This window comes from Astyanax mexicanus, chromosome 21 (genome assembly GCF_023375975.1).
Source record: "Astyanax mexicanus isolate ESR-SI-001 chromosome 21, AstMex3_surface, whole genome shotgun sequence".
NCBI lineage: Eukaryota > Metazoa > Chordata > Actinopteri > Characiformes > Acestrorhamphidae > Astyanax > Astyanax mexicanus.
In genome coordinates, this window is record NC_064428.1 from 38,054,916 (window position 1) to 38,068,762 (window position 13,847).

The 13,847-nt window shown below is 38.0% G+C and overlaps 2 protein-coding genes and 1 long non-coding RNA gene across 5 annotated transcripts in view; 2 read left to right on the top strand and 1 right to left on the bottom strand.

The window, feature by feature from the left end:
* Positions 1-13,847, top strand: part of LOC111190897 (uncharacterized) — a 176,641-nt gene that overhangs the window by 17,554 nt on the left and 145,240 nt on the right. The window lies entirely within an intron of this gene.
* LOC125785683 (uncharacterized) lies at positions 2,586-5,580 on the bottom strand. 3 transcript variants are annotated; one of them, XR_007428009.1, is made up of 4 exons: positions 5,111-5,580; positions 4,300-4,384; positions 3,443-3,652; positions 2,586-3,169 (listed from the first exon to the last, which is right to left on the bottom strand). XR_007428009.1 is itself a non-coding variant. In XM_049469728.1 (4 exons), exons 1-4 carry the CDS (start codon positions 5,199-5,201, stop codon positions 2,828-2,830), a joined length of 657 nt encoding a protein of 218 aa, XP_049325685.1. In that variant the 5' UTR covers positions 5,202-5,580; the 3' UTR covers positions 2,586-2,827. The 3 variants fall into 3 exon arrangements, 2 of the variants coding, with proteins under 2 accessions (XP_049325685.1, XP_049325686.1); XM_049469728.1 differs by having other exon boundaries at positions 3,514-3,652; XM_049469729.1 differs by lacking the exon at positions 5,111-5,580 and having other exon boundaries at positions 3,514-3,652; positions 4,300-5,042.
* LOC111197092 (uncharacterized) lies at positions 7,485-11,544 on the top strand. Its single transcript, XR_002652346.2, has 3 exons — positions 7,485-7,572; positions 8,710-8,736; positions 9,804-11,544. It is a non-coding gene; the product is annotated as an uncharacterized LOC111197092 (long non-coding RNA).

Below are 13,847 nucleotides of genomic sequence, written 5' to 3' on the forward strand. Positions count from 1 at the left end.
TAGACACCCAATATACCATTTTAAAGCTTAGAATCTCTGCTTTTCAGTTATATAGCCTATTTAGCTGTATCTCCTTTCAGAAAATAAACATTTAGGGCGAAATATGCCTTGGTTATGAAAATATTAAATCATAATTTTCATATTTCCGTTTATCGGACGTCCATATTTGATCGAATGCGGACATGTTATACACCATTCGAACCGACTGGCTCTCCGGATTCCGAAACTGTGCTCCGTTGTAGGATGTAACGTTACGGTCCCTGAATTAGAGCTGAAAGAGCGCGTTGCAGCGCGTTCAGAGTTGAAAAATGCACAGGTTTGGTCCTGTATTTACCTACAGTCACTCCCCCCACCCCCCCCAACACCCACCAGCGCGTCCCCCCACTCTCTTATCCAGTCTCCTATAATCCACAGTTATATCCACCCCGCGCGAGGAATAATGTGAGACGGAATCTTAACTTTAATTCCGAATTAAAAGCATTTTATTCGACGCTGCTCCGATTCTGGCCCACAGCCAGACAGGGCGGAGCCTACTGGACATGACGGTATGAGAATGAGGTCTCTCAGCCAATCAGGTGGCGAGCTCGGCCAGCTGAAAGGCTAAGGAAGAGAGATGCTTGGCCAGAGATCCTGAGTCTAATAGATTTTCCACTCAGCAGAACAACCGCTCTTAAAGAGACAGTGCGGATTTCTGTTTGTATATGAGTAGACCACACAAAAACCCAGAGTTTACTGCAAAATGAGTTCAAATCACTATAACTTCTAACCAGTAATAGGTTTAAAATTTTATATGATGATTGTAAACACATTATAGTAAAATATAGAGCTGTCAAAACCCTTGTTCCATATAAATAGTTCATTTTATGTGTCTGAAAATAAAAAAAATTAATAGAAAATCTGAAAAGCGCCTAAAAATTTTCCTGGTTTATACCATATTTTGGCCATTACATGTTCAATTGAATAATTAAAATGCCTTAAATGAATTGTGTAAAGGAGTCTAAGTAATATTAATTCATAGAATTGACCGATAACGTTGGGATAGCTAGATTGCTAACAGGCTAACTGCTGACCCCACAGCACGGATCTTTAACGTTGGGTTAGCTAGCTAGATTGCTAAAAAAAAATAGCCTAGATTAGCTAGCTATCCCAGGGTTAGCTAGATTGTTAACAGGCTAACTGCTGACACCACAGCACGGACTAATAACGTTAGGTTACCTAGCTAGTAAATTTGTATCTGATGGCAACTGTTACTATGCAACAATCCAACTGTTAATTAATTGCATTACATTACCTCTGTCTTTCTCCGTATTTTCGAAATTTGGACATATTGCTGGTGGTTTCCCCAGAGAATCTCTAGAAGCAGTGTAGACACGCGGTACAAAATGTATCGACACAATGATTCGGTGCCTCGCTTCAAAGTCTCGCGATGACAGTAAACGAACCTTCCTTACGTCACTAAATCTGATGTAAAGATTTAAATGAAACCGCTTTGATTTAAATATCCTGTGCTTATTCTAATGGGGTAAAACTAGAGAGCCACAAAACGTGTGTTTTCAGTTTTCATTTGACATATTTAAATTTTTCAATATAAAACAGGACCCTATCAAAGCACCATACATTCTGTCTTTCAAAAAAACATTTCAGCCTCACACTAAACACATTTATTATTATTATTATTATTATTATTATTATTATTATTATTATTATTATTATTATTATTAGTTAATATAAAATGAAAAATCATGTTAGCACTATGTTTGGCTGTGTTCAAAATATCAAACTTTTGTAATTGATTTGTGTGAATGAACACTAAAGAAAACTTAATTAGAATGGATTAGTCCTTGTTGGGAATTAAACTGGACACTAGATGGCAGTATGTAGACAGGTGTCTGAATAATTTCTCGATACAATTGGTTCTAGTGTAAAGCATCCTCACAAGAAGGGGCATATTTTTAATCATGTTTGTGCATGTAACACATACATTATAATTATGTTAAATATTATCATACTACGTGTTTATAATGTTGTGCTAATATTTTACATTAAAAACTAATAGTAATAATGGAAGAAGTTTGACAGGCTGTTCATTTTTACTAGTCACTGCCTATTTCACAATATAAAAACTAAAAGAGCTATTACATAAAGAGAAAATGAAACAGCTGTAAACTGTTTCCCCACCTTTGTCTTTACTATACGCCAGAGGAATGTCACATAAATTGCGAACTGAAGTAGCAGTAGAAACGCAGCTTAATCATTCAAGCGTTTGGGGTTGAAAGCCCAAAAATGTGAAATGTTCTTTAAAATAAGTAAAATACACTTAACATTTTTTTTACATATATACCATTAATTACTGGATATAATTTATTAAAAATGCAAAAATATTATTTAATTATTTCAGTTCAATCTATCAGATATTTCAGTTCTTTTACAACCTGTCCTTACTGGATAGAACAAACTTCATATGACTAAGTCACTGATAAATAGAAATGTGTTAAGTGAATGAGTCAAACACAAAGTTTCTGTCTAAGAATTTTTCATGGTATTCCTCAGCACTTACAGTAAAATAATTTAGCAAGAACACGCAAGACTATCTATAACTTTATTTCTTTATAACATAAAAATACAATACATAGATTTAAAGAAATATAATTAAATAATAAAAAAGTAAACATTACATTTACAAACATTTTTTGTTGTTGTCTTTCCCCAGAATGAGCAAGAAGCAACGCCACCACCCTTACCAGCAACCCAGTGCACACACCATTCAATGTATTGCACTGCGAACAGGAGAGCGTGCTACTGGGTTTGATTTTAGTACTGACCCAATTCAGATCACGTCTAAAAAAAAAACAATTATGGGTGCCTTCTGTGACGCATCAAAAATTTTTCTTGTTCCTCTTAAGGAGGAGCAGTCAAGTAAATTTAAAGAAGGCGAGACATACATTGTAAAGAATGCCCTTATAAAGGAAGAACAGCCTTTTACAAAACTGTTTATTGGACATGGGTCAGGTGTCTTCCGCACAGCTGCACTTAGTGTGCCCGAGGACTTGGTCAAGTTGGCCAGGGAAACCGTATACCCTCCATCAGAGGGCATTACCCTGCAGGACGCAAGGCTCTTTACCAGGGAGGGATACACAACACTCTCGGGGAAAGTGGTCTCGGCAAGTTTCTGAAATTCACAAACAGAAATGTTTAATTACACTGTTCACTATTTATTTTATTTATAATATATTATTAAATCATAAACATTCTCAGTAGTCTAATCAAGTCAGAATCAGTAGTTTGAATTCCCAGACAAGGATTAAGCCTAGTCTTGGACTACACAGCATTTAGAATTAAGGTTTAACTATTAAAAGGAAAATAAAGTCTTGGACTAGGTTTGATCCCTGTCTATCCAGATAGGTTTTGTTGTAAAATAAATACTCATTTTATGTTGCCGAACCATGTGACTGTAGACAGGTAATGTTTTGTGGGTTGTTTTTTTTTTCTTCTGTCTCATTAGGTGAGCTCTACCCGAAACGTTGGATCTGGAGAAGACATCCCTCTGAAGGAGGTCACCATCGAGGGTGAGGGGGTTTCGGTGATAATTTCTCTGTGGAGGGAGGCTGCCACTTTTCCTCTATCTATTGGGCAGTCAGTGACAATCAGCCACCTGAAAGTGGGGAAGAAGGAGCAATTCGGGAAAAAATTCAACTCCACCACATACACAGAGGCTAAGGTAATTATGTATTATTATTAATATAAGTGTTTATGTTAATTTGGCACATTTCATGCAAAGTATTGAAAATAGAATCAAATGTGCGTGCCAGTCTAAAGTACAATTAAGTCAAGTGTTGCATGAACAACTGGATCTGAAATATTCTCATTATTACAATTGTATTGTACAACTTCTTCTCACTACATAAAAATGCAGTAATGTAACTGTAGCTGTGAACAGGGGCGTAGCAGCAAATTCGGGGCCCTGTACACTCTCAGTGACAGTGGGCCCCTATCCATGCCAGTACACAAGGAACGTGAGCAAAAATTTTCATGGGCCCCTCTCTCTACTTGGGCCCTGGGTGGTCAGGTCCACTTTTCCCCCCACTACCACGCCCATGGCTGTGAATCCATAAATTATGGTCTTTTAAAATGTATTGTCATTTAATGCCCCCACACAGAAAAAATATTGGGAAATAGAAGAATATATGTCATGTGTTTCACTGAATAGCTCCCTAACTACTTTGCACACACGTACCATTCTTAATAAATAAAAAATTATGTGTTTCAGGAATTTACTGAGGAGGCAAAGAACTGTCTTACCGAGGTGATTGGTGTAACAGCTGGAGAGGAAGACCACCTGATTCTCCTGACATCCAAACTGGAGGAGCTGATTGTTCCACCGGGCCTATGGGAGGGAGACATTGGCCTGTTAGTTAAACAGTTGCCAATTACACTGGCCCTCACCCTTAGAGGGAATGAAGTAATTAGGATCGAGGGCTTGTCTATGGAGGTGTAGATGTTTGAATGTTTAATTCTGTTCTGTTCTGTTAAAAAAAAAGGTTCAGCAAAATGTAGTTAAAATTCAGCAAAAGGCAGGTGTTACATATTTTACACATTAGTTAAACGTAGTTAATAAAGACAGTAAAATTGTAAATAAAACAAATGAATAAAGAACGTTACTTAACTTGTTTTGACCATCTTCCCTTATTAACTAACAATATGTATTTGGGTGATTTGACATATTTGTCTAAAAATGTAAAAAAATAAAATAAAAATTAAGTCACGGAAATCACTGGGTTATATTCTACCAACTTTTATATTTCCAAATGTATATATGGTTTTGTAAATTTGTTTCTCTAAATTTACATTTATTCACTAGTTTACAGTCTTACTGACTAACATTGTCATATGGTGTGACATGTTATTGTGTATTAAATTAAAAATGGGTATAATGTGATAATGTAAGTCAATTTATACTGATTATCATTACTATATAAAAGTATAGCATTGCTCACGTGCAAATATATTACTTTTTGCATTATTTTTCATTATCTACACAGATAGGAAGACATTTAAGTGAATTCTTTCAATATACTTCAAATTAATTTGGGGACACCTTGTTATAAAGTACCTGTCAGGTTGGGTGCGGGAAGGACGAGGAGGCGGACGCAAACGCAAACTATACAAACATTTATTAACAAAAATGAACACAAAATAAACATGGAATAAACTTAACAAGGAAACCAGGACTGAGCATAACAGAAAAACACGAGGACCACTAACAGACGTAAAAACGTACAAGGATCGACACGAGAGAAGGGAACACGGACTTTAAATAGTGGTGGACAAACACGGGAAACAGGAAACACCTAGGACTAAGGGGCGGAGCTACAAATGAACACAGGTGAGTGGAAAACTACTAACTGTACGTTCACACCGAACGCGATAAAATCGCTCTGTGTCGCCTGTCCAACAGGCGATGAGTCGCTTGGGGGCGTGTCTCACTCAGAACGAGCTGTCGCTGGTGGGCGTTTTCCAAATACGGCACATACAGAAACAAGGGTTCAGCCTCTCTACACAATTCCTAAACATTAAAAACTATTTTAAAGTACAATTATTTAACATAATTATTTCATATTACAATAAATAGGTTTACTTAAATATAATACATTATTTCCCTTAATGTAGTAAATCATTCTCTTAATTTGTCCAAAATTTCCAATATTGTTAACTTAATGTAATAAATAATTTCTTGGATGTAATTAATATGTTTACTTAAATATATTAAATCATCCTCTTAATTTAATAAACAGTCTTTCTCTTAATTTAATAAATAGTTCCCTCAGTTTTAATAAATCTTTCTGTAAAATGTAAGTATTAAATACTTTCTTCAGTTGTAATAAATCATTATGTTAACTTTAATAAATAATTCCCTTTGTTTCAATAAAAGGTTCTGTTAATTAAAAAAAATATTCCCTTAGTTGTCATAAATCGTTCTGTTAATTTAATAAATAGTTTCCTTAATTTTACCTCAGATCAGCTCAGTTCAGTTCTGTTCTCTCCGTTTTGCTGGCGGAATAAATCTTCAGTAGGAACCGAAAATCAGAGCAGCGATTTCAGGCCGGACATATGATAATCTGTTTCTGATTGGTAGTCGCCGCCGCGCGTCGCTGCTCATTTGCATAAAGTTAAGTTCTGGTCAACTCTCTCGCGTCGCTCAAACCGCCCGCTTCGCATCGCGTCGCGCCGCGTCGCTGCTTGTCGCCCAGTGTCGCTCGCTCTCATTGAAAATGAATGACCCCACCCTACACACACACACACTCCACAGACATCCCACCCCACACTCCCCATACAACACCCACTCCAGACCCACCACACTTCCTATACCACACAAACCCCACACTACACACACTCCAGACACACATCACCTACACCCACTCCACATCACACCACCCACACGCCACATACTACACACCCCACACTACACACACACCACACCTTCCACACTACACGCACTCTATACTCCAAATCACACACCAAAGTGTACACTTCACACCCCACAACACGCTACGCACACAGTCCACACCCCCCCCCCCATACTAAACACAATCCAGGCACACTACACACACCACATCACACTCACCCACTTTACATCACACCACACAAATCACACTCCCCACACCACCCACACTTCATACACACCCAAAACACACTACGCACTCCACATCCCACATCATACCTTGCACACAAGATTACACACTCCACACCCCCAACACAACCCAAACCACACCACACACCTCTTAAACCACACTACACTTGCAACCACTTAACAACACCTTAGTAACCACTTGGAAGACCTTAGCAAATGTCTAACAACACCTAAGCAACCACTTTAAATATGTTAGCTTATGCATAGCATCAAGTTAGCAACACCTTAGTCACCATTTGATTTACATTAGCAACTGCATAGCACCACATTAGCAACCACTTTAGAAATGATAGCAACTGCCTAGCATGCAAATAGCAACCACTTAAGCCATTAGCAACCACCTGGAATACCTTAGCAACTGCCCAGCAACACCTTAGAAACCACTTTAGATATGATAGCAACTGCCTAGCAACCACTTAGCAACCACTTTTAAATACCTTAATATAAAAGGGGCAAATGTACACCCATTTTTTATTTATATATTTATTTGTTTATTATTTATTTTAATAAATACTATTTTTTAAATAGTAGGCCGGGTAGGTTTGAAAAATAAATATTGAAATTATTATTTTTATTATTTTATTATATTTTTTATATAATATAATTTCCTCTCATATAAATAATACACAGTACTCCATGATTATAATTTGTAATTTCTCTTAATAGTAAGGTACCTTTTATTCTAGCTCATATACATGTAGTTTAATGCTGCTTATATCAGAGGAAGTTCTATTTTTAATTATTTTATAAGAGCCACACAGTGAGATCTGCTGCAGGTGGAGACTGTCCGACCTTACTTCTCTACACCGCCCCTCCCCCTCCCCCGCGCCTACTGAGGAGGAGCTTGCGCGAGCGCACCTCATTCGGCTCTCCCACACTCTGAGGTAAGTTGTGGTGGATGTGACTGTGATAAAATACGATATTATTAAGTCTCTTTTCATATTTTACGGGAATAAATATTGTTTTATATGATGTCTGGAATATGTTTAGTCGTATAGCGTGTATTTATGGTGACACAGTTTTAATTATTATATGTTTATTCATTGCTAATCTAAGAGGCTCACTTCGTGGCTACTAGCAGGCTAACTTGTTAGCATTAGCAAACATGAAAAATAGCCAACTCCTGACGCAGTTCTCTCTCTGCAAAAATACCTTCAGTGCCTTTAATGGTTACATGGACATACAAATTAAGACCATTCACCACTTTCAGTGTCTAGCCATGCAGTGTAGCTTGTGTTAGAACCTAAAAATGCAGATAATAAGAGAAAGTGAGCAGCTAGCCGGAGCTCACTGGATCTCAGTCCTGGTTGTAGAGCCCCCTGCCCTGTGGATTTAGTGTTTAATTACAGCACACTTGGTCCATCTAATCATCTAATAAAGCACAGATTTAGATAGCTAGAAGAAGAACCAATATATGACAGCATTACCAAGCTAAATAAGATGAATAAAGAAAATAAAAGAAGTGTACAAGCTTTAATAAATTTAAAAACCCTGCAGTCCGGATTACTTCAAGTGCAGTGAGGACAGGGATAACTAATTAATTATAATTAATTCTTATGGTTACGTTATTAATGATTATTAATTTTTTACTATTAATAAATTACCATGATGATTTAGCAAATAAAATAATGTACTGTAATATAATGTATATAATGTAAATTTTACAACACACACTGCTGTAATATACTGAGATCTGATACCAACATTCTCCCCAACATTTCAGCTACCAGACTCTATTTAAATCAGCACCTCTATTTATGTATGTGTAAAATACACCCTTATCATACAAAGAGAAGAAAAACATAAAATTATAAATGAACAAATACATTTGTCTGGTTTTGAGCTGAATGTTATACTTAAAGTTAGCATATATTTAAAGTGAGCTACATTTGGTAATATTTATAAGACTTAAATATATAGAAACTCTGGTGTAGCACTATTAATGTAATATAATATTCACCAATGTATTCGGTGTATAGTTTGTTTATTTTCTTCTGTTTGTGTTTATCTGTATTTACCAGGAGATTTACACCACTTGACAAACCTGTGTAAGTAGGATATTTGATTTTGGTAGGGACAAAATAGTAATTCACTTCCAAGAGGGAATTTTCATTATTTAGGTTCTATTTGAAAACATTAAATGCAGAGGAAAATGTAAAAAAAAAAAAAGTGCCTGTTATATTTGGAGTTTATAATGTGTGCATGGATGTTGGTGATCAATAGTCAATCATTCTCTATGTTTCCTGGTTTATTAGGGTCTTGACAAAATTTGAAAAAGATGCAAGCAAGCATAAAAAACTACACAGCATTATATTAGTTGTCTCCAAAGGGTTCAAAATCTCTCCAGAGTGCCCCAACCTTTCTAAATACAAGGAAGAAGCTTTGACTATACAAAAGTATATATATTATAATATTTTTTTCGTTTGTTTGTGATAAAACAAATGAATGTAAGTCCATTTCAGAGTAATATTAATATTTTTGGGATAAAAATGCGAAACTCCATAGCGCACACAGCACACAAACATGTGACTTTGTCATTATATTAATTTGTTTTATCACCAACAAACAAAAAAAATATTAAACTCTTGTTGTGTAGTGACAGATTTACTTCTTTGTATCTCTTTATTAGAACAGGGGCACTCTGGAGAAGTTTTGAACCCTTTGGAGACACCTGGTGGACACATAATATAATGCAATGTAGCTTCTCAGTGCTTCTCATGTAATGTTTTAAAATTTTGTAATTTGTTAGTCAAGACCCTGATGAATCAGGAAGTGTAGAGAATGACTGATTTTTCATGACCAACATCCATACACACATTGTAAACTCCAAATATAACATTTTTACATTTTCTTTTTCATTTGATGTTCTCAAATGGGACCTAAATAATGGAAATTAAAGTCTGGAAGTTAACTGATTAGTTAAAAGTGTCTACTTCAGTTTAAGCTCTGAATGGTCATTGTGCTATATGTAAAACTTAAGATATCCACCATTTATATCGTAGTATATATGAGCATAAAATGGGAAGAGGTTAATTTATATCTAATTTCTTGAACTCTTTTATGAACTATTAAAAAAGTATCTGATTGTCTGTTCTCTGTTTCTGTTTCTTTTTAGGAGCTCTACAGCATCTTCTACAACGCATTGACCCACTCTTCCCTAGCACCTCACCCGATTGACCAACGCTCTCCTAACACCACGCCTGACCAACGCTCCTATAACACCACGCCTGACCAACGCTCCCCTAACACACACACATTGACCCACGCTCCCCAAACATCACGAATTGACCCACGCTCCCCAAACATCACGAATTGACCCACGCTCCCCTAACATCACGAATTGACCCACGCTCCCCTAACATCACGAATTGACCCACGCTCCCCTAACATCACGAATTGACCCACGCTCCCCAAACATCACAAATTGACCCACGCTCCCCTAACATCACGAATTGACCCACGCTCCCCTAACATCACGAATTGACCCACGCTCCCCAAACATCACGAATTGACCCACGCTCCCCTAACATCACGAATTGACCCACGCTCCCCAAACATCACGAATTGACCCACGCTCCCCAAACATCACGAATTGACCCACGCTCCCCTAACACACACACATTGACCCACGCTCCCCTAACACCACGCCTGACCAACGCTCCCCTAACATCACGAATTGACCCACGCTCCCCAAACATCACGAATTGACCCACGCTCCCCAAACATCACGAATTGACCCACGCTCCCCAAACATCACGAATTGACCCACGCTCCCCAAACATCACGAATTGACCCACGCTCCCCAAACATCACGAATTGACCCACGCTCCCCTAACATCACGAATTGACCCACGCTCCCCAAACATCACGAATTGACCCACGCTCCCCTAACATCACGAATTGACCCACGCTCCCCTAACATCACGAATTGACCCACGCTCCCCAAACATCACGAATTGACCCACGCTCCCCAAACATCACGAATTGACCCACGCTCCCCAAACATCACGAATTGACCCACGCTCCCCAAACATCACGAATTGACCCACGCTCCCCTAACACCACAAATTGACCCACGCTCCCCTAACACCACGCCTGACCAACGCTCCCCTAACATCACGAATTGACCCACGCTCCCCAAACATCACGAATTGACCCACGCTCCCCAAACATCACGAATTGACCCACGCTCCCCAAACATCACGAATTGACCCACGCTCCCCAAACATCACGAATTGACCCACGCTCCCCAAACATCACGAATTGACCCACGCTCCCCTAACACCACAAATTGACCCACGCTCCCCCAACACCACGCCTGACCAACGCTCCCCTAACATCACGAATTGACCCACGCTCCCCAAACATCACGAATTGACCCACGCTCCCCAAACATCACGAATTGACCCACGCTCCCCAAACATCACGAATTGACCCACGCTCCCCAAACACCACGAATTGACCCACGCTCCCCAAACATCACGAATTGACCCACGCTCCCCTAACATCACGAATTGACCCACGCTCCCCAAACATCACGAATTGACCCACGCTCCCCAAACATCACGAATTGACCCACGCTCCCCTAATACACACACATTGACCCACGCTCCCCTAACACCACGCCTGACCAACGCTCCCCAAACATCACAAATTGACCCACGCTCCCCTAACATCACCTCCATAACCTGCTCTGAACCCTGTTTTTACTGTTGCAAATTTCCTGTTGTCACTTTTTTACAGGTCTGACATTTTCAACAGACTGTTGAACCTACCTCATCTACAGTTGAAGACAGAAACTTCACCCATAATTTTTTCATAACTTATTAAAAGCCTATTCATTTTGACAACACACATCCAGTTTTAGTCTCAGTTTATTTACTTTCATACAGTTTATATTTGTATTTTCTGTTCAATATCGCCATTTGAACATTGCTCTGTGCTGCTCTGAGTTCTGAGTTTTAATTGTAAAAAAATACAGTTTCTTTAAAAAAAATCAAAGAGTTTATATTGGGGACAGTATAATATATTTACACACATTTGTTGATGTACTGTTTTATATTTTAGGCCACGTGTAAAGGGAATAAAAAAAAAGTTTCTGTTTTGAGGTTATTTTAAGAAAATAAGTTCTGTGTCTTAGCTCTTTGGAAGGACAAAGCAAACAGCTGGGTAAACTTTATACTGAAGGAGTATTAGTAGTTGCTATTTTTGTCTTTGACATTGTTACTACAATCAGGTTAATTTCTCACTTTATAGTGCATTTTCCAATTCAATAGAATTGCATTAGAATCATTCATCTGTTTATAAAATAAAATAAAAAATCTGTTTTTGGTGATTTTAAATTCATCATTCTGGTGTTTTAAAAAGTTATTGTAAGAAAATAAGTTCTGTGTCTTAGCTCTTTTGAAGGACAAAAAAGCTAAACAGCTGGGTAAACTTAGTTGCTATTTTTGTCTTTGACATTGCTACTACAATCAGGTTAGTTTCTCACTTTATAGTGCATTTTCCAATTAAATAGAATTAAATTAGAATCATTCATCTGTTTGTAATCCCTGTACATAAAACTAGTCAGTCCACATTTAATCTACAAGGTTTAATCTGATACACTTAAGAACCATGCCAAGAAAGAACAGGAAAGCTACTGCAGCCCAGCATCGTGAAGCAGCAAAAGTCCAACCTGCATGCTCGAGTCAGATGGTAAACACTGGTAATCCATATGCTACAGCAGTCCTGGCATCACACTGGCAAGGTGATATGAGATATAGGGTGTTCTCTCGAGGAGTGCAGTGTACCTGTAATGCTCTAACTTTTTTGGCTGTACACAGTGACCGTAATGAGCTTACCAGCCAGGATCTGGACAGCATTCTAGCTAAAGGTGACGCAGTTTACACTGAGGTAAAACAAGCTTTACTGGATGAAGGGAGATTTGTAGATAATCTTTTAACTTTTGATGAGCTTCCGACTACAATTCAAACAGAAACACAGACTTACAGCATTGTTAAACACCCACAGATGTTCGGGTTTTTGAGAGACGAGGCTGCACAGGGTATGGGTCAATATCTAAATCTGAAGAATGCGCTAGGCTGTCTGAGAGGTCATGTGACTCACGCTTTGCTGCTTACGGGAGGATTTTGCATTGCTGTGTTCAGAGATCGCTCAGGTAGATTTGGGTTTTTCGACTCTCATTGCAGAACACCTGATGGATTAAAGGCTAATGAGAATGCTGGTACAGCTGTGATGCTTACATTTGCAAACTTGGAGGATATGACTGAAAGGTTATTACTACTTTTCCAGCTGTGTCTAAAGCTAAAGGACGGTAATCAGTATGAGCTCCTCCCCATTTCTTTTGTAAACATAAATATGGTCACCACTGCAGCAGCCACCAGTGAACCTGTCCCCTGTGAGGTTGAAATGGATCAGTCCTGTCCCACCCCACACTCTAGTCCGTCTGTGGAACAACCAATGCTTAAATTAAACAAAACACAGAGATCAAGACTATATTCACAAAAAAGAAACTCCATGAAATCAAAGACAAAAACACCAAAACGCACAAGCTGGAGGATTAAATATGCAAATGACCCTCAATTTAGAGAGAAGATGAAACAGCACAGCCGAAAGAGTTACTCTGAAAATGTAAATTACCGACATGCAAAGCTTATTTCAATTAGAAAAAATTACACAAGTAATGCGACATACACAGAGAAGCAAAAACAGTATATTATTAGCAAATACAAAAATAATCCAGAGTATAGAAAAAAACAGAAACAGTACATAATCAGTAAATACAAAAATAATCCAGCCTCCAGTAAGAAACAGAGGCAGTACATTATCAGTAAATACAAAAATAACCCAACCTTCAGAGAGAAGCAGAAACAGTACATTATGAGTAAATACAAACATGACCCAACATTCAGAGGGAAGCAGAAACAGTACATTACCAGTCAATACAAAAATAACCCAGCCTTCAGAGAGAATCAGCAACAGTACATTATCAGTAAATACAAAAATAACCCAACCTTCAGAGAGAAGCAGAAACAGTACATTATGAGTAAATACAAACATGACCCAACATTCAGAGAGAAGCAGAAACAGTACATTATCAAGAACTACAAACATAATGTAACATACAGACAGAAGATGAAGCAACATATGGTTGACA